Source organism: Penicillium maclennaniae, assembly GCF_028827695.1.
Source record: "Penicillium maclennaniae strain IBT 15551 chromosome Unknown utg000008l:1.0-3552695.0:1.0-3555053.0, whole genome shotgun sequence".
Classification (NCBI taxonomy): Eukaryota; Fungi; Ascomycota; class Eurotiomycetes; order Eurotiales; family Aspergillaceae; genus Penicillium; species Penicillium maclennaniae.
The window spans coordinates 3,201,726-3,221,770 of NW_026623220.1; the positions used below are offsets into that span (position 1 = coordinate 3,201,726).

General features: G+C 50.7%; 7 protein-coding genes across 7 annotated transcripts; 3 read left to right on the top strand and 4 right to left on the bottom strand.

The window, feature by feature from the left end:
• Positions 1 to 156: 156 nt before the first annotated feature.
• On the top strand, positions 157 to 608 carry N7477_010157 (SBDS family protein; the record flags this gene model as incomplete). Its single annotated transcript, XM_056971818.1, has 3 exons — positions 157 to 320; positions 371 to 494; positions 549 to 608. 3 exons carry the CDS (start codon positions 157 to 159, stop codon positions 606 to 608), a joined length of 348 nt encoding a protein of 115 aa, XP_056818797.1.
• Positions 609 to 1,117: 509 nt separating this feature from the next.
• Positions 1,118 to 2,080, bottom strand: N7477_010158 (mismatch-specific DNA-glycosylase; the record flags this gene model as incomplete). The annotated part of the gene is made up of 1 exon (XM_056971819.1): positions 1,118 to 2,080. One exon carries the CDS (start codon positions 2,078 to 2,080, stop codon positions 1,118 to 1,120), a length of 963 nt encoding a protein of 320 aa, XP_056818798.1.
• Positions 2,081 to 2,787: 707 nt separating this feature from the next.
• On the bottom strand, positions 2,788 to 3,331 carry N7477_010159 (uncharacterized protein; the record flags this gene model as incomplete). The annotated part of the gene is made up of 3 exons (XM_056971820.1): positions 2,788 to 2,844; positions 2,901 to 3,217; positions 3,274 to 3,331. 3 exons carry the CDS (start codon positions 3,329 to 3,331, stop codon positions 2,788 to 2,790), a joined length of 432 nt encoding a protein of 143 aa, XP_056818799.1.
• Positions 3,332 to 5,592: 2,261 nt separating this feature from the next.
• N7477_010160 (putative NADPH oxidase (NoxA)) lies at positions 5,593 to 7,430 on the top strand (the record flags this gene model as incomplete). The annotated part of the gene is made up of 4 exons (XM_056971821.1): positions 5,593 to 5,705; positions 5,755 to 6,009; positions 6,068 to 6,477; positions 6,541 to 7,430. 4 exons carry the CDS (start codon positions 5,593 to 5,595, stop codon positions 7,428 to 7,430), a joined length of 1,668 nt encoding a protein of 555 aa, XP_056818800.1.
• A 334-nt stretch (positions 7,431 to 7,764) lies between these two features.
• Positions 7,765 to 11,379, bottom strand: N7477_010161 (uncharacterized protein; the record flags this gene model as incomplete). Its single annotated transcript, XM_056971822.1, has 2 exons — positions 7,765 to 11,304; positions 11,359 to 11,379. 2 exons carry the CDS (start codon positions 11,377 to 11,379, stop codon positions 7,765 to 7,767), a joined length of 3,561 nt encoding a protein of 1,186 aa, XP_056818801.1.
• Positions 11,380 to 11,612: 233 nt separating this feature from the next.
• On the top strand, positions 11,613 to 17,146 carry utp10 (snoRNA-binding rRNA-processing protein UTP10; the record flags this gene model as incomplete). Its single annotated transcript, XM_056971823.1, has 4 exons — positions 11,613 to 11,989; positions 12,052 to 15,385; positions 15,480 to 16,650; positions 16,704 to 17,146. 4 exons carry the CDS (start codon positions 11,613 to 11,615, stop codon positions 17,144 to 17,146), a joined length of 5,325 nt encoding a protein of 1,774 aa, XP_056818802.1.
• Positions 17,147 to 17,332: 186 nt separating this feature from the next.
• Positions 17,333 to 19,172, bottom strand: N7477_010163 (LLM class flavin-dependent oxidoreductase; the record flags this gene model as incomplete). Its single annotated transcript, XM_056971824.1, has 8 exons — positions 17,333 to 17,545; positions 17,619 to 17,796; positions 17,857 to 18,413; positions 18,467 to 18,526; positions 18,577 to 18,589; positions 18,643 to 18,853; positions 18,904 to 19,044; positions 19,100 to 19,172. The coding sequence occupies 8 exons, from the start codon at positions 19,170 to 19,172 to the stop codon at positions 17,333 to 17,335; spliced, it is 1,446 nt and encodes a 481-aa protein (XP_056818803.1).
• Positions 19,173 to 20,045: the final 873 nt, after the last annotated feature.

Below are 20,045 nucleotides of genomic sequence, written 5' to 3' on the forward strand. Positions count from 1 at the left end.
GCAAGGGAGAAGAGGAAGGAAGCTTTCCATGACACACGAGCATTTACGCTCCACGACAGCCGTGACGTCACCCCCCATCATCCCACCTTTAAAGCTTCCCCTCAGCTCACTTTCTCCTTCTCTTCAACCCAAATAATTTCCAGAAACACCTTCAATATGCCTCGCGCCAACGATACTACCTCCAAGATCTTCTACAAGGGCAAGACTGAAGACTTTGTTGTCTTCGTCGATGACTTGGAAATCTTGAAGAAGTGGAAGGAGGACCGCAGCATCGCCCTCGCCGATGTTTTGAACGGATGGAAGATCTTCATTACTCACTCGTAAGGTCCAAGGAAGCCTACTTGCCTGAATTTTGCTAACAACATCTTAGCCACGGTGCTCAGGGTGTCCTTGACACTGCCAGCAAAGCTGCTCTGGAGAACGAGTTTGGCACCGCGAATGAAGACGAATGCATGGTGAAGATCCTCGAAGGCGGCGAATTCCAGCACAACACTGTTCGTATCCCTCAATGGCGCACCACTGAATTCTCCCACTGACTATTTATCCAGGCTCGCGAGCGTGAGGGCAGCAAGAACGATTCCAAGGCCCCTGCCAACATCGGCCGGTAGATCTATATTTCGAGATGACGAAAGACACCGGGCAGCCCCGGCAGTCTTGATCGATTGCGCCCTCCATTTTCCCACCAAGTGATCCCTACCTCGGTCTATCTTCCACCATGTCGGCGTCGCGGTCTCGATACCTCATTTGCAATTGACCCTTTGAGCATTGTTGACTGGCCGGCGAGCCTTGATGGCTTGTAATTTGGGAGTTTATGTTGGGGTCGTGCATAAGCTGTGGACAGGCTTCCTTACCTGATATCATGAGATAATGAGAAAGACGATGATACTCGTCAAACAAATACCATATTTCGATCGAAACATCAACTTTTTCTATCCAGTTGGCAAAGCATGATTGTAGTTTTCGTTCGTCATTCTAGCTCATGATCGTATAATTTATATATATATAGCTTTAAGTAACCATCAATACAACCTAAACATGACGTATCGTTCACAGCACCACATCCAACTGGGTGGGGGAAAACGCCCAGTCTCATAAGACTCGTGATGCGAATGATGCTTCAAGTCATTATGCCCAGCGCTGCTCTCCTTTGCTGCACCCACAGTCCCAGTTCGGCCCAGATTTCCTGTTTCTGAGCGCGCGTGTGGCTCGTAGCCAAACCGCTTGTCGTAGTCGCGACGAAGAGCCGGGCGCCGCCCCAGCTCGAATCTTCGCCTATCATCCAGGAATCTTGCCAGCCATACTTGAATTCTTCTTTGCGAATTGGTCGCCCTTTTTTCACTCGGAATACGGCCTCCCATATACCTTTCCCGACCAGACATACTGCCTCGGGCTTATTCTCTCTGATTTTGGCTTCTAGGATCGGCACACCTTCGTTCATTTCTTGTTTGCTGAGCATTTGAGCGTCGCGCGTGGGCCGCTCGACTATGTTCGTGTTGCCTACTCGGTATAGTCTCGGCAGCTCGTAGGTGTCTCTGGGTGGATGTAATCTTGTCGTGATCCCGGAAGAATAGAGCAATTTCCAGAACAGGTTTGTTGGATGTGCGTATGCAAACCCCGTTTGGCCGGTCATAATCCCCGGATTTACTCCTACTAGGAGGAGCACCAGTCCCGGTTCGATTGTATCCTTGAGATAGTTCCCCACAGAGGGAGGTTGTGCATCTCGAGTGCGTGCTGCTCGTAAGGCGATACGTTTGCCGGCCGCGGTCGATGATGGAGGCTGGATAAGTGATGTGGTAGTCGTTCTTTTCGTTCGTCGCCTTAGACTTCTAATAGGACCTGGCGATCCACTGCTGGTACCCTCGTTATTCGATAAGTTAAACGGTTCTTCTTCAGCTTCCGGTTCAGGTTGGGATGCTTTCTTCATCGCAGAGATATGATTGTCTCCATGAAGGAATCGCCGAAGTTCCAAAGCACCGCCAAAGCTGGCTATTTGTTCCACCGGCATGGGCTCGGGGCTCGCTTTAGCCACGGCCTCATCGGCTTCGAGGTGATCCTCTGGACCATCTTCGAAGGCATGCATACTTCTCCCGAAATTGCTCGCTGAAGGGTCAGCCTAGAGTCAGTACTTCTCATTAGCTTCGGGACACTTCTTTTACCCGCCTGGGGTCATCAATCAACGCTGGCAAATTTCTCACTTTTTGCGTGTAGAGCTGACGGAAGGGGACGATGAATTCTTGTTCTGACCATATCGATCACGTGGAATCCAGGTTGACGGCCTAGCCTATAAGGCACCATTTACGCCGACTTAATCTCCAATTTTTGAAGATGTAGATTTGTAAAAGACGATTGCTGCTTGACTATAATTCATGGTATCTCCTACGGTTGACGAGTGAAGACGATGCGATGGCATTTTGGCGATTGACAGCCGAGACAGACGCAAAAGAACCATTTGAAGGCGAAGAGAAATCGAGAAAATTTGCCCGTGGAAGAGATTCACCTCTCGGCTTGAACAAGGGGGCAATATGTCTAATAAATTGAGCTCGTGTGAGCCCATCTAGATTTTGATTGTACCTGCATTTAACATATGGTGGACACTGAAGAACGGTTGGACTTGACAGGACCCGAGCCTTGGGAAGGGACAGCTTTTGAAAAGATGAATATAGGCCAACTGTCAAGGCATTGACAGGGTATTCCATTAAAAGCTCATTTCAATCGTGATTGGGGTATTATGGTTTATGTACATGATCTGCGTCTGATACACTCTATGCACCAGACCGAACAAAAAGGTTATGCTTTTAGCACCCTTGATCTCTTTGGTAACGTCCAAGGCTCCGGACATACAACCTAAAAATGACATTAGTCAGGTTCCACCAATTGAGAGCAGTATTGCTCTGACATACCTCTCCTTCGCTATATGCCCAAAAGTACACCCCGATACCGACCAAGTAGTATATCGCAGGATCAGTACCCTGATAGAGCAAGGCCGCAAAGAGAGCGCTTAGTGGATAAATAACGAGTCGGATTTCGATGCTGCGATGTGGCAGAGATCCTGCAAGCGGCTTTAATGGCCATTCCCAGGCCAGACCGACCAGGCCCATTATTAAGTTGAGGATTTGAAGGACGGGGATCGGGTGAACGGCGGCATCGAGGTTCTTGGAGATAAAGTCCCAGAAGACCTTGGGCCAGATGAAGCCTTCAATTGCGCTTGCAATTTGGTCTGTCATGAATCCTTGTCAGCGCTGGATTAACGGCGAATGAGCCTGGAGTGCCTACAAGCTGAGGCCGTAAGGATGATCAACCTTCCCCAGTGGTTCTTAATTAGTCTGCCCATCTCGGCAACTGATCTTGTTCCGTATCACTTATTCTAAGATGACTTCCGACCAGCGAAATGTCACGGTGTTAGTGGCGATGGAGTAGTAGAATTGCGCAAACTCAACGTCGTGATCGTTAGCCCGCGCGGGTATATGCTAAGCTATGGGGAGCAAATAAAAATCGGTATTGCCAACTCAAGTCGATCGAGGAGATAGAGAGGTTCGTGAGGATTTGCTTCGAGAGACGGCCCCAGGATGCTCGCACTGAGGGGTACGGCAAGCTGATGGCCTTATCGCGGCATGATTGACTGTACCCGGGGAAGAAGCTGGAAGAGTTTCAATGGCATACTGCGGGGACTTTACACATTCTATACTTAGACAGGAAGACCAACCACCAGGCAACTCGCCTCGACAAGACTGGACCACTAGAGCGCCAAAAGGTGACCGATGCTGTGCATCTCAGAGTGATCCGCACAGATGCTAAGCGCCCTCGACCAATCGGTATTGCTGGACAGGTCCGAGTCCTTGACATCTTTGCATTTGTTTTCTTCAGTGGTCCTCACTGCGGCGTGATTGGAAGACCAGGGATGTGACGGAGCGGATCGTGATGCGGGTGTAGACAAATCAGAACCCACTGCGCCGTTCCTTGGCGTGATGAGATGCAGCTTGTGGCACAACGCCTTCAGGACTCGTTGCTCGGAGTTTCACCCACAGTTCGATTGTGCGCTACAGGCTGGGGATGGCTCTGCGAGTTTCCCATATTCTATCAGAGACAGGATAGTTTCAATCCATAGGGTCAGATGACTGCCCTGGCCCAGATTCAAACTGCTACCTCCCTTGTACAGCCAAAAGGAAAAACGGTCAAACTCATCAAATCTCAGAGGCCAAAGATTGATCGCCATGATGACTGTGATCGCTTCGATCAAGTGTGATGTACAGTACCAAGTGGACCGTGATATATGAGTGGGGGGGGCCCCAAACGAGTCACAGCTAGATGTTCAGAGAGGATGAGACCCTCAGTAAGATCCATGAGCCGAATTGACCGGGCTTCACCGACTCTGGCCCGGGCCCGGTGTGATGAGCAATGAGCGCTTGCAGAATGCACGTTATAGGCCCTCCACAACCAATTTGACTTTTTTCGACTGAGCTTCACTTGCCGCCACTGACCCCAGCCTCCCTCGTTCTCCATTCTTGCACTACGGTCCCAATCCCTATGATGACCAGACGGCCCATTCAGCTCTCGTGCAGGTATCATAACCATATCCGAAGATGCGATGGACTCCACCCAAGCATGGAAACTGGCTTCGATTCCTCAATGGCATCATAGGATGAGAATCAATACTGCATTAGCCCAATATTGCAACACCTCCGCCATCTTTACCGGGGCTGCCATGTGCTGCCCGGACCAGCCTGAACGCCAAGGCGATCGTGCTAAAGATATTCTTAGCCCATGGCATCATGGATTGAGAGGTGGCAAGATTGAACGAGACCTTGGATTAAGCCTAGAATCACTAGCCATCTAGACATGGAAGGGTTTCGAGCTTACGGGCGACACCTATCACATCTCGGAAGAGGTCATTGCCCTCGAAAAAGACATGCACAGACGTAGAGATAGGTTTGGGAGGAGTCCACAATTCGGTTCGTTCGCGGTTGCTCCGAAGCGATGTAATTATAGATCGAGGACCCCCCTCCTCACCCTGCAGGTAAAACCACATCGCTGGGATTCTCAACCTTCGTCCTACCGTCTTGATCCATTCAACCCACGATGACTACATCGCCCTGAAAACTTGGTGTTCCATGTGCTATCTTATGCGCGTCTTAGCATCTTGGTAACTATCGACAACCTAGTGGCGGGTGGTTTCCGCGAAGCGCACCCAGGACAACACACCAAGAGAGTGAGCATTTGCGGCGAAAAGTCGTTTGCACTCTGGTGCATCATTCCCTTTCTACTGCACGATTGTGAGAGTTCTCACTCCGACAACCTTTTTTCCAAGAACTCTCTGCGATCTCTCAGATCAAGAAAAACCCCCTGGTCGGTGGGGGAGGGTTGGTTGTAATCTTGGACAAGGTTCATGGAGAAGCGAGTACGCAGACGCAGACGCAATATTCTTTTCTCCTGTCTCAGATCCTCAAGCGTCTGATTCAAATCGCTGTGCAAACTTTGTGACCCAAAGACTGGTCTTGTGTCAGAACCCTCAGGTTGCTGGACAACCACGTTGCTCGTCGCTCCTTAAAAACACTCAGCACCGTTGCTGGTCGAACATCAAAATTTCACCGCGCAATGGCCGTATCTAATGAATATTCCTGGCTCAAGCGAAATGGTTTGACCACCTCTAAAATATTGTTCTATATCTTCTTCTGGGCAATCCATATCGGTGTTTTTGCGGTCGGATGGTGCGTTAAATTTCCCAGGAGATCGATGCCCTCACTAACACGATGATAGGTATCTCCAAGCAAGTAGCTCGAAACTTGCTGGTCTTAATGTCCTCAAGTACTCAGTCTGGATCTCGAGAGGTGCAGGCCTTGTCCTCTCGATTGATGCGACATTGATCCTCCTGCCTATGTGCAGGAATGTCTTACGGTGGCTCAGACCGCAGATCAGGTGGTTACCACTTGATGAATCGGCATGGTTTCATCGCCAGATTGCCTATGCTCTGCTGGTCTTTACCGCAATTCACACGGCAGCACATTACGTCAAGTATCTACAGCCTTGTACTTCCCCCCCGGCCGAAAGTGCCTCCGCTAATAGGTAATAGTTTTTATAACATCGAAAAAAATCAAGTTCGCCCCGAGCTGGCTGTTCAAATCCATTTCACACAGGCCGGCGGTATTACAGGTCATGTCATGCTTTTATGTATGATGCTGATGTATACCACTGCTCATCACCGTATTCGACAGCAAGCATACGAAACATTCTGGTACACGCATCATCTATTCATTCCGTTTACGCTGGCTCTCTATACCCATGCCACGGGGTGCTTCGTCCGAGATACTGCCGATCCCTACTCACCCTTCGCTGGCAAGGAGTTTTGGAATCATTGTCTGGGTTATGAAGGATGGAGATGGGAGCTCGTAGCAGGATCCTTGTATCTCGTCGAGCGGCTCTATCGTGAGATTCGATCCAGGCGCGAGACCACCATTACCAAGGTTATCCGCCATCCATATGGTAAGTGAAACCACCATCCGCGAGGATGGATTGGACATGAGGGTGCTGACAGCGAGGAAACAGCTGCCATGGAGATCCAATTCCGCAAGCCGAGCATGAAATACAAAGCCGGCCAATGGATTTTTATCCAAGTCCCCGACGTCTCCAGCTCTCAGTGGCATCCCTTCACCATCACGTCCTGTCCGTTCGACCCCTACATAAGCATTCATGTCCGCCAAGTCGGTGACTTCACCCGAGCACTCGGTGATGCTCTAGGCTGCGGTCCCGCTCAGGCAAAGGATCTTGAGGGTCTCGACCCTTTAGGCATGTACGAAGTTGCACTTCAAAATGGACAAATGATGCCCAAGCTTCGCATCGATGGGCCTTATGGTGCACCTGCCGAAGACGTATTCGAGAACGAAATTGCCGTTTTGATCGGAACCGGAATCGGTGTCACACCGTGGGCTTCGATCTTGAAGAACATCTGGCATCTCCGATCTTGCCCCGACCCCCCTCGTCGACTGCGACGTGTTGAATTTATCTGGATTTGCAAGGACACCTCTTCCTTTGAATGGTTCCAAGCCCTTCTTTCGTCTTTGGAATCCCAGTCTGCCAATACTGCCGCCTACGAGGGCAGCATCGAGTTCTTGCGGATTCACACCTACCTGACTCAACGCCTTGATGATGATACAGCCGCAAATATCTATCTTAACTCGGTTGGTCAGGCTCTGGATCCACTTACAGAGCTGAAAAGTCAGACCAACTTCGGACGTCCAGACTTCAAACGCCTGTTCACTGCTATGCGTATCGGCCTTCACGATCAGACGTATATCAGAGGTTTACAAAATGCATCGGCCACAGAAATTGGTGTCTACTTCTGCGGACCGAATAACGCAGCGCAGGATATTAGTTATGCTGCGAGGGACTCGTCAACGAAACATGTGAAGTTCAAGTTCTGGAAGGAGCACTTCTAGGCAGGTTGCGTGCTTCCCCCTCTATTTAGTGTTTGTTCCCTGTTGGATGCAGCGATACTTGTGATCGCATATGAATTGATGAGTTATGAATCTATGTTTTGTTAATCTTCCTTTTTCGTGCCGCTTATGTTCAGCCTCATCTGTGCTGAAGTTTACACCGGACTGCTTCATGTCCTGTACTATAGTTGATGACAGCGAGAATATTTTTGAAATTTAGTGATACCATTTCCTGCTACAATCAAATGCAGTTCGCAGATCTCAAAATTTCGTATCATACATTTGGTGCACACCAACACAGACAATCAAGTGTTGAACTTCCCTGACCAAATCACCATCATGGGGAATCTTCGGGTCGTTCAGCTGATTCAGAAGCCATGCGCCGCAGAGCGAGTGCGTCAAAGATCTCATTCTGAATGTTTAGATGCACCCGGAGTTGCTTATCAATAAGGAGATTGTAAAGCTGGCAGAGCTCGTCAAAAGTGAAGCCGCGGGCCGCGATTTGTTTGCCACTCTGGAATCGGGTATGACCTTGGACCAAATCCTCTCGAAGATGCTCAAAAGCAAGCATAATAAGCTCTTTGGACCAGGGGCAAGCGCGAATCGCTCTATAGAACACAGCCTTTGCAGCATGGATATCCCGAGTCTGATAGAGCTCAAAAAAAATATAGAGCTTCCAGATAGCAAGATTTGATCGTGCACTGTCGACGTCAAAGCTATAGTGTGTATCCTTGTCGCCTGGCCTAATTGAAGCTAGCGCAGAATGTTCGCCAATTGCTTTCTCGAATGCGGCTCGTGTGGAGTGAGCAGTGCTACCAGTGAATATCGGACGGCACAATTCGTTATAGATGGACAAAAGGTGAGTCGAGATTGGCGTGCTCTGTGCAATGCCTCGGAGGCCGAATTCACCGTCAAGTCGATACCGGTTGTCTAGGTCTGTGCTTCTGGTGAGAATCTGAATGTCCCGAATCCGATCAAAGATCGGGAAGCGGGCTTCATTCCACACGAAGAGCGAGAGGAAGAGAGTGTTGTGAGGGAAGATGGAAATGCTCTCTTTGAGAAGATTGTGGATTTGGATCGGTTTGAAATTTCCTTTCCGTTCGACATGGAAGTAAATCAGTCTCGCCCGAGACTGATGCAGCAACTCTGCGGTGAAAGCCTTCATATTCTCTTCCTGCACGGGAAGATTTTTAAGCTTCAGGACCGCTGAGGCATAAATTTTGAGAGACGCCTCGAAAGAGCCTTCTACCATATAGAGAAGCAAGGCGAGACAGTCGGTGTACGAAGTGTACACCTGAGGCTTCCTGTAGGTCAGGGATCTCTCTTGAGACTCGCTTAGGAGACTCTGGATGCGAAGCATACTGGTAGCATTGAATTGTACAGGATCAGAAGCCGCTGCAAACGAAGCGAGATCAATGTTCTGAGACAACATCGCATGCAGGACATATGAAGCGCGCACAAAGTCTCCACGCTGGAGGTACTCCCACGTCCACGAACTCCACAGGAGACCGCAGTCAATCTTGTCACAGTCCTCGAAGTCTTTACTCATCGTGAGAGCAGTGGACCACACATGATCTGCAGTCGACTGGGCCCCAGTGCGAGACTGCATTAGAGCAAAGCAGTTGTAGAGCCCCAAGTTTGAGGACCTTGTCTTCAACAATCGCTTTGCAAGTTTCTTGGCGGCGTCTCGATCGCAGGAAAATTCTACTGCTAAGGCACACTCAGCCAATTCGTTATCAGTCGGAAGAATTTCCACCAAGGTGCGAAGAGTCTGTCGCACCCAGCCAGGATTGATGACTGATGACTTGCTTGAAGCATTTTTGGCCCAAGCTTCAAGTGACGAGAACCATTCCCCGGGCGCAGCGAACATAGTATTCGTCGTGTGAAGAAAGTTGGAAACTGGAAAGGAGAAAGGTAATTTGGATGCTTGGGAATTATCCCCTTGGAACGATATCCAGGGAGACAAGTCCACTCGAGCATTGTCCACAATTTCATTCCGCACAAAGTTATCTCCACCCCATAGACGGGTTGTCGGAGCATTCTGAGGGACCGTCAAGTGTGGCAAATGGCAGAAGTACAAGAAGCTGTCAATGAGATCATCCAGATTATTCAGGTCCCAGAATAATGGCAGGATATTCTGCAAGTCTGAGAAAAGCACCACCATGTACGCATCGTCCATGCCAGGTTTGAAGTCATCAATGCTTCGCGCTGGCATTTGGCAGTCCAAAACTCGCTCCCTCTCCGCTTTAACCCAAGAGCTCAAAATGTTTGAAGTATTAACCTCAAGTTCGTATGCATGGTTGGTTGGGTCGACATCAATGCTTGCAGCATTCCGCCAGCCTGTTGCGCCAGGTTCTCCGATTCGTGCCACTTCTGACTCCCAAAAACTGGCAAAGGAAGAAAGAGCGCATTCCTTTTCACTACCTTCAGCGAAAGAGGACGGCCTAAAGCAAGTGAATTCCAGCACTGCCTGCCAGAGACCCACGGAGAGTTCAATATAACCCGATTCCCGTAGAAAGAGGGTAAAGCGCAGGAACAAGTAACATTGGACTTGCATTTTGTATGGATTTGCTGGGCTCGACGCATTGAGATTCAAGCAGTCAAGGAAAACTGCATTGCATTGCTCGAAAGCAAAATCATGGAAATCCGTCTGGCGAAAGTCGAGGTATCTGACCCAGAGACTGATGAACGCTGGGTTTTTCTTCAGCGTACCCTTCCACTCAGCCAGAAGGGTTTCTCTATCCCACGACTTCGCACCTTCGTACAGTCGACCAAGAAGCAGACGATCCCTGTGAGGACTTTCGCCTACCCTTTTGAGAGCTTTTTCATATAGAGACAGTTTGACTTCGGCCAATCCTTGTCGCTCGGCGTACGTAAAGGAACGAGAGTCGTCGCGTGAACCAGAAATGAGCGTGTCCTGGTGGTCAATTAATTTGAGCCATGCTGCGACGTCCGTTGGGCGGGATTCTACGGCACGCGAAAGCTCGGCATTGCGGGCCTTTCTGTTCGCATCAATGTCGACTTCAATGTCCAGTTCCAGGGTTTTAGAATCAGGAAGTGCTTCCAGATCTCCCGAAATCACATCTTCGTCCTTTGCCTTTCCATGTATTGACCGGTAAGCATGACGCTCGTCGTTGGAGTCATTATCGTCGTGGAGGTTGTGTTGAGTTGTAGAATCAAATTGTATGAAGTCTTGCATGTATTCAAGTCCCGCACCACTCGTACCGTCTGTTTTCAGGCGAAACAGCTGTGTTGGCTGAGTGAAGTCTTTGTACATAAGCCTAGTTGTTTTAGACCTTGACCCGTCCGCGAATGCTTGTTCCCTGGTGCGTAAAACCAAAGTGTCGTTTTCCCGGTGTTCACGATCAATCGAGTATCTCGTGCTAATCCCAATGACCCGCCCACTACCAGCTCGGCGAAAGTTGGGGACGGCATAACGGTGTGTGGCGCTGTAGGTGATGTTATGCCGATCCCCTCTCCTATCGACAATGAAAAGATCATGCCCATCAGCATCTGGCTCCTTATTGACCTCACTCAAGGCAGGCAGAGCATGCGCTTCATCTTGACCTTCTGCTTTAGGATGCCGCGATCCACGGAGGTCGCGAGATTGTTGCCGATCTCTAGATCTGCAACGATCTCGGGAAAGACTGTGGTGCCGTCTTTTTGTGCGCGCATATCGGCCCGAGGACCTATCTCTTTCATTACAATCTGTACGATTAGGTGAGCGAGATCGGCGTTCACTTCGGCTGGCTTGTGATCTACGAGAGTCACGGTCAGCTTGCTGAGATGTCTTGCTGCGGCGATCACTCGTTGGATCGGGTTTGGGGACTTGTGGAGGTGGTTTGAAGCTGGAGAATCGCGGGATGGACTTTTTGTCCTGCATTGAAGATCAGCGAGATTCAACGCTCACAAAGCAAATTCGCATACTCACCTGTGAACCCGACGAGTCCATCGTCGCGGACCGTTGCTTCTGTTATCGCGCGCAACAGCATCTGATAACCCGGGCGGACTATCGTTCCGGGGGCGGTGAGGGTGGGCTCCGTCAGAAAAAAAAAGTTGCTAGTAAACCGCCTCAATATCTGCGCGCGCCGATTCGAGGTAGCAAGCAACCCTGTTCGGACACACGAGAGAGAAATGGGCTGCAGTGATCTGGTCTGAAAACCGACTGATTACTCTTTCGTCAATATGGCCTCTTCCCTCGCGGCGCAGTTGTCGCAAATTGCGGCCAAGTCGACCAATGAGCTTGACCTCAAGGCTCAGCGTCTTTCCCACCAGCAATCGCTGATCTTCGACCGGAAAATTGCCGGTTCGCAAGACTTCGATACCGTCTATGATATCTGTTATGAAGGTTTCCGGGAGCTTTGTTCTCTGGATCCTCGATTCGAGGACTTCGGGCGCACAGTTTTCAGTGAACAGAGCAAGGCGGAGGACCGGACGCAACTCAGCGCCATCCAGAACCAGGAGCTCGATGCCGTCATTGAAGGCTTTCTTGGTCTTGTCGGGGGCCGATTGCAACTGAGTCCCGCGGTCAAAGCTGTGGACTGGTTGGTCAGACGTTTCCGGTACGCAAGTCATGGTGGTTAATTATTGCGGGAGTTTGAACGGTGACTAACAAGCATGGCAGGGCTCACGAATATAATACCGCTTGCATGATTCTCACCTTCCTCCCTTATCACACGACCCCCCTTTTCTTGAACCTGCTCTCGATTCTCCCCAGTGATTTGACTTCGACATTCAAAGTTCTTTACCCATACAAGACCGGCTTGGTCAACCCACCGCGCCACCCTCTCGTACACAGCGCTACCACGAACAAGCCGTTTTTCGCAGCTTTGAATGACTATGTTATCAAGGTTTGCCGGCAGCAAGCCCAGAGCCACACGCTGCTTTCCTTTTGGGCCGGTATCATCACAGAGGCGGTGGCGGGTATGCTAGATGTTGCTCGCTCGGGAAGGAGAGAAGCCGAGAAGCAGAAGCACGAGGACATCATCATTCGCGTCCTGCCCGTTCTTAGCTCTGCTTTCGCGATGAAGAAAATCCCAGAGTTGATCATCAGTTGCTACATGATCTCCGTCGTCCTCGCACAGAAAGCCACCCTCGCAGAAGACGTTCTCAACGGTCTAATGGAGAGTGTTGTTGCCTCTTGGACAGAAGAAACCATCAGCTCAGGCCTCATTTGTTTGTCCGTCCTGGCTCAGCAGAAGTCCACGGCTACTCTTCCAAAGAAAGTTTTCAAGGCCATCTATCGCCTCGAAAACCCCATGCAGCAGCTTTCCGAAGTCACCGCACAGTACCAGACATCTAAACTTTTGCTTGGTCTTGTTGGCGGCTGTGTTAGCGACTTGGACAAGCAGAAAGATAACACTCGCCTCGCATTACTGTCATCTATCTTTGAAAATGCCGCCTTCGGAGAAGATGAAACCAAGGAGGCCATGACCATGGTTCTAAAGGCCGCTAGCGATTCCGATGAGACTCGCGGCATGTCCCTTGATGCTCAGACACAGCTTGCTGAACTGGTTCAAGGGTTCGCCCGCTCAAGCTCTTTCCAGCCCATCTTCCAGAAGGCTTTGGCTGAGTCCTCCTTCAATATCCAGGCTCTGGAGCATAATTTGCAGACCGTGGTCGAGGCCCCAATTCCGACCCCGGCCATTGAGGATGTTGATATGCAGGATGTTGACGAATTGGATGTGGATACTTTCACCCCGGCGGCAGAGGCTTTGGCCAAGGAGCCCTTGTTCCCTGAATCCTTCCTGAGCAAGCAAATCATTCCAGAATTTGACAGCCTTGTGCAAGTCTTCGCGCTGGCTGTTGATTCTGAGGCGAGACTCGAGCAGTTCACAAATTTGCGCATCCTTGGAAAGGCCAATGCATCGAAGAGCGCTCAGTACATGTCGTTCTTGACCCGTGTCCTGTCCGGTTCCTTCCCTCTGGGCACTAGGGTTGCGGCTTTGGGAGCTCTCTCTTCAGCGCTTCAATCAGTCTCTGGTGATTTCGACCCCCAGGCACTGCTGCCGTACCTGCTTGCCGCCCTTTCTGACCCCTCTGAGCGTATTCGACGTGAGGCGGCTGGTGTTTTGACTCTTGTCGGTTTCATCTACAAGGAAAACAAGGCTGATTGCAAGCCATGGGCACAAGATATGATCTATGGCAAGGGCAAGCAGTCGTCTGGTGTTTCTTGGTTGCCAGCTCATGATGTCAAGAAGGTCATGGAGCGCGCATTGCTTCCAGGACTAGAAGAATATACTCTTGATCCCGAACATATTGGCAAGGTCCTTGATGCGATGATGCGTGGATCTGTTATTTCGGAAGAATCTGGCGCATCTGAACTAAAGAAGTCTCTCCGGCAAGGTTTCTTCGCTTTCCTGTCAACGCACGTTATTTGCATGCCCGTCTATACTCCCAAGTTCGCTCTGTTGCGTCTTCTCAATCGCATCAAGAAGGTTCCGGGCTCTTCTCGTACCAAGGAACTTCTTCCCTTCCTTGAGAACTGGCGTGCTCTGACTCAGAAGGAGGTCGATGATATCTGCACCAAAGAGCGTCTTTCTACTTCAGAAACAGAGCAGCAGGTTGTTGCAATCGTTTCACCGAAGGAGGCCGATCCTATCAACACCCTTTTGACCCAGGTAAACCCGGCTAGCGATGCCTTGCGACCATCCTTTGTCGCTGCTGTATTTGCCCGCATCAAGGAAATTTGGGCAAAGGTTCCAGAGGAAACCCAAGTGGGCGCAGCGGAGAAGCTTTTGGATTTTTCGCTTGGACTTGCCTCGGGCGAGGTCTCCTTGGCAGACAACTGCCGTGACGTCCTTCGCAGTGTCGAGCTGTCTGGTCCTATTCTGGTGACCTTCGTCAAGAAGATTCCTGCCTCATTGACCGATATTGAGTCTCTTGGCCCTGCTCCCAAGCGGAGACGTACCAGCCAGAACAACATGATTGCCATGACCGTCAAGGACGAGTCAGAGCTTGCCAAGCTTATGGACAAAATGACTTTCATCCTGGAGGTGATTGATAACTCAAGCCCCGATGCTCACCCAGAGCTGGCCGACGGCCTTTTCCAGACTCTTGCTGCTCTTCACCACTTCAAGTCTCAGATCCAGTCTGGAATGAGCTACCTACTGAGCTTGACCCTGGGCAGCCTGTTGGCAATCGTGAACAAGTCCAAGGGATCAGCCAAGCCTTTGTTTGACACCTCGGTTATCCGGGCCGACTTGGTTGTGGACTGCGTTCGCACCACAGATAGCCCCCAGGTCCAAAATGCGGCTCTCCTGCTCGTTGCCGGCCTATCTGTCATTGCCCCAGAGCTTGTTCTTCACAGTGTCATGCCCATCTTCACATTCATGGGGTCTAGTGTCCTCCGAAAGGATGATGACTACTCTGTCTCTGTCATTGATCAAACTATTGATCAGGTTGTTCCGGCTCTCATTCAATCGCTCCGCAACCAAAAGCGTGACATTGTGTCTGGAACTTCTGAGTTACTGCTCAGCTTCACAGCGGCATTCGAGCACATCCCCTCGCATCGCCGTCTCCGTCTGTTCCATGCATTGATCAGCAAGCTTGGCACCCAGGACTTCCTGTTCGCTGTTCTTGCAATGCTTGCCAACCGGTATTCCACCGACAAGGATGTCTTAACTCTGATGACTGGTGTCGCCTCAGACACCACTCCTGTTGTGGAGCTCACCACCTATAGCAAGTACCTTAACCTGATTCTCGACTCTTTCGAAGCCAAGCCGACTATCTCTGCTGTCCTTTTGGGAATAGGCAGTGAAGATGGCCGTGATCCTCAGAAGGTTGCAGTAGATCTGCTGCGAGACTTGGCACACCTGCTCAAGCACTCGTCTCTCAAGTCAAAGCTGGAGACAGCATTTGAGACTGAAGGCACCACGACCGATCAGGTTCGCGCTTGCTTCTCTCGGGTTCTCGGCCAGGTTCTCGCCCTTGGCGAATCCGTGCAGAACATGAAGCCTGTGAGCCAGGCATGTGGCGAGGTTCTGGGCTCCCTCTTCGGTACCCTGTCTTGTTGACTTCTTGGACACCATTGAATACCTCCTTGATCCCAAGCAATCGAGCGATGACCTGCGCCGCAAGGTTCTCCGCTTGCTGGAAAACCGACTTCGCCAAACCCCCGAGCGTGACAGCGAGTCTCAGCTTAAGGTCCTTGACTTCCTTCCTACTCTGGTTGGTATCGTCCAGTCCTCGCCCGACTCGCTTCTCAAGCATGCTGCCGTCGCCTGCATTGATCGAATCACCGAAAAGTATGGTCGCAAAGATCCCTCTAAGGTCATTGCTGCTGCTCAGGTTGTCGCCAGTCCCTCTTGCCTTGGCGAGTCTGATGAGCGCATTCGCATCATGGGTGTTCTCTGTCTGGCCTCAATGGCCGAGGTTCTTGGTGAGGCCATGATTCCGGCTCTCCCCAATGCGCTCTCTCAGTCTTTGAGCCTGTTGGAGCTCAGCATGACCCCCGGAAAGGAGAACTCACGACTTCACGATGCTGTCTTCTCCCTTTTCTCTGCCTTATTTGTCAATCTGCCATTCATGATGTCGGCTAGCCACCTTGACAAGATTCTGCTGCTCTCTTTCAAGTCTACCAACGCAGAACTTGAAGACAACTCCGAGGACAGCCGCCTGGAAACACTTCGTCTGATGGCCTCACGCAAGATGGATATGACTGCTACCCTCGGTGCCATTGACCGCAATTGGCAGCAAGCTGTGGCAGCTGGTCCCACCGCGGTCAACGAGGTCCTGGAGATCCTCAACCTTGCCGTCGAGAAGAACAGCAAGGCAGTTGTCGTGAAGAACGTCGGGGTCCTCTCTAACATTTTGTTCAAGGCCTTTGACCTGCGCCGGGAGCAAGTTGCTCTGGGCGATGGTGCCAACTTTGATGCTACTGACTTGGACGAAGCTGAGGGTGCATTGAATGATGTCACAATTAAGATGATCTATAAGCTCAACGACAGCACTTTCCGACCCCTCTTCATCAAGTTTGTTGAGTGGGCCACCAACGGTGCCTCCAAGAAGGATGAGCAGGGTCGTGTGTCCCGTCTTACGACCTTCTACAAGTTCCTCCAGGGCTTCTTCGGCACTCTTCAGTCTATTGTCACCAGCTATTCTAGCTACATCCTGGAGAATGTTATCGAGATCATGGGCTCAACTGGTCCGGCCAAGGCCACTAGAGCCCTCTGGCTGGCTTCTCTCCGGACTCTTTGCAACTCTTTCCAGCATGACCAAGATGGTACGTCTCCTTAAGTAACCTTCGATCGTCCATATGCTGACCTTCATTTACAGAATTCTGGCAATCTCCCTCCCACCTCGCTAGCATTTCTGGTCCCCTTATTGCCCAGCTGGCTCACGCAACCACCAAGAAGACGGCTGAGTTGGTGATCGAAGAGGTGGTCCCCGCCATCACAGACCTCGCCATCGCTGCTGACTCCACCGACAACCACAAGGAGCTTAACAACGCTCTGATGAAGTACCTCCGACCTTCATCCGCCCCTAACGCCAAGTCGGCTGGTGGCGATAACGCCTTCACTCGCCTTGTCGCCCTGAAGGCCGAGCAGGCGCTCACTGAGCAACTTGGCGAGGAGTGGCTTGCCCTCCTCCCTGAGATGTTGCCTTATATCAGCGAGTTGATGGAGGATGAGGACGAGAGTGTTGAAAGGGAGGTCCGCAAATGGGTGAAGCAGATTGAGGGTGTGTTGGGAGAGCGACTTGATGATATGTTGACCTAAGGGATTTCCTTTAGTGTCTATGTATAAAAACCGCATTTGGCTGGCGTTTGTAGAGATAGACCCTCGGCAGGGCATGCAGGCAACGTCTGCAGAAAAGAATATATTGTGATTTACTCTACTTGGAACTACTACTAGCTTTCACATTAAGTCTTCCATCAGTAAGATCGTATCACTTTCGCCCAGCACTTAGTCTTGGGGAATTCGAGCTTCAGCCGCGTCAACACCCGTATTCCATCGGTACTTGGAAGCCGGGTGGTCTGCGGCCGGACCAGTCTGGCCAGGCCTTGTGTATAGGTTCTCACGGTAAGTTCCCCTCTCCACTGCATATTCATCATGGAAAAGACCGCGCTTGCGAAGCTCCGGAATGAGCAGGTCGATAATATCTTTGAAAGAGCCAGGCTTGATAACGTATGCCGATTTCAAACCTCCGTTAAAACAAGTCTCCAAGAAAATGTGCAATATTAAGACTAACCAGGTTGAATCCGTCCACATCGGCTTCTTCGACCCATCTTTCCATGTTGTCGGCGACTTGCTGCGGTGTGCCGACGGGAGTGGCACCAAGGCCACCAACGGTGATGTGTTCGCCAACGGTCTTCTTCGTCCACTTGGCAACTCCAGGCATTGCCTTGGACCAGCCCTCGACAGCGGATCTAAGCACAAGTCAGTAATCATCTCACGCAATTTGTTCTATCTAAATATGCTATACTTACCGGATAGCATTGCTCTCAACATGTCGCAGCTCCTCATCATCACCATATTTATCCAGGTCGATTCCAGTCCATCCACCAAATAGCGCTAAAGCTCCATCGATCGAGCCAAGTTGTCGATACGACTCGAACTTCTCCTGGGCTTCTTCCTCGGTCCGGCCGAGAACTGGACACAGCAGTGCTAAGAATTTGATACTCTGCGGATCCCGCCCAAATTCAGTCTGCGCAAGTTGACGAATTTCCGCAACGTTCTTGGCTACAATGGCAGGACTGTGTCCGGCGACGAAGATGGCCTCGGCATGCTGTGCGGCAAAGATCTTTCCGGCCTTGGATGTTCCGGCTTGCAGAATCACGGGCGTGCGCTGCGGACTGGGCTGGGTGAGATGAGGTCCCGGCACATTGAAGTACTTGCCTTGGTGATTGATCTGACGGACGCCTGTGGGGTCTGTGTAAACGCCGCGCTCGCGATCGAGGACGACTGCATCTTGCCGCCAGGATGACTCCCACAGCTTGTAGGCGACCCTGATGTATTCTTCCGCTATCGCATATCGGTCATCGTGCTACATAATTGTCAGTCATACATTGTCATGGCATTCTAGCGAAGAGTATTCACGTGTGGCTGCTCAGCTGCGCCTAGGTTTCGGGCTGCGGAATCGAGATATCCAGTGACAACCTGTGCTTGTCAGCTCTGACCACTTTTGGTCGTGGATAGGGTGCGCTTACATTCCACCCGATACTGTTGATGGTCCGTTAGCTGTGAATGCGCAAATACTGTCATGGAGGACTAACCGTCCTTTGGTGAGATGATCGATCGTAGAAAGTCGCCGGGCAAGGTGATACGGTTGCTCATATGTTGTTGTGACCGTCACGCCGAATCCGATAGTCTTCGTTGCCGCAGCCATAGCTGGCACGACTGCCAGGGGTTCATTCACAGGCCATTGGGCACCTGAAGTGATTGCAGGCTCCAGGTTCCTCGGTCCCTTATAGACATCGTAGCCACCTGCTCTAGCGTCAGCAAATAGTACCCGCAGTGGCCGGGGATGCACACACCGAGAACATCAGCAATGAAAATACCGTGGAATTTGGCAGACTCGAGTAACTGTGCCAGCTCAATCCAATGGTCTACGTCGTTAAATCGATGCGATTCGTCTTCGGGATGACGCCAGAGCCCCGGGGATTGATGTCCACTACCTGCAGCACCATCACCATTAGATGGCCTATCTGTAAAGCAATGGTCAAGACCTACACATTTCAACAAAGGCATTGAGGATCAGAGATTTGCGAGGCTTTTCTCCTGTCACATGATTGCTTCCCGCCATGATTGTGAAATTCGACGGGGATAGAGAATTGGGTGGTGTCGCAGATTTTGCAGGTGTCTTGGGTACTTAAATCCTCGACTATTCTCGTCCCAAAAAAAAAAAGGAAACAACACTTGTTAAATGTAAGAATAGAGAAACACCGTCGAGCACCTCATTCGTGAGAACCCCGCGTCCGTCACTCGTCCAGAAAAAAGTATAGCATCAAAGTGGGCCGTGATGGCGCCATGCAGAAGATCCTGAGAGGTGCCCGGTAAAGCCACCTGCTCTGATTGTCCAATCTGGTGTGCTCTTCTTCGATCACACAATTCATATTGCATATCAGCTATCGGGCTAGTCGAGGCCTTGTATCTCGCCCGAGAGATGTAGTTGTGCGGATGTGTTCCTTAGTTTTGGAGGGCGCCTGTATCTCTCAGCTCTGTTCGTCGGCAGAGTCTATCACCCTCGCGACTTTTTTTTGGTTTTTTGTCTTAAGCCCCTTCTAGTTAATGTGCCCTCGACCACTCAGGCCTGGAGCTAATATCATGGACGTGAAAATGATCGCTCTCGTTCGGCCTACCGTGCCCCGGTTTGGAATGGCATCTCCAGCCTCCAACTTGTGCGCCGCCATGGACTTTGTGGATGCCATAGTCATCTGCTTTTTCGTAGGTACCCAGTTCCAGATAATTGACAAACATTTTGACAATGATCTGCCTAGTGTATCAATAATTCCTACGCTATGACGCCTTTTGATAGCCATTATACGATTCAGCACCGTTCACCAGCCCGAACTTTAAACAACCTTGCTCACCGAGGCTGAAAAGCACCTCATCGCAGCCGTCTATCAAACCATTGTGGATCGATTGATGCTCATCTTGCCCTGATGAACCTGACGGC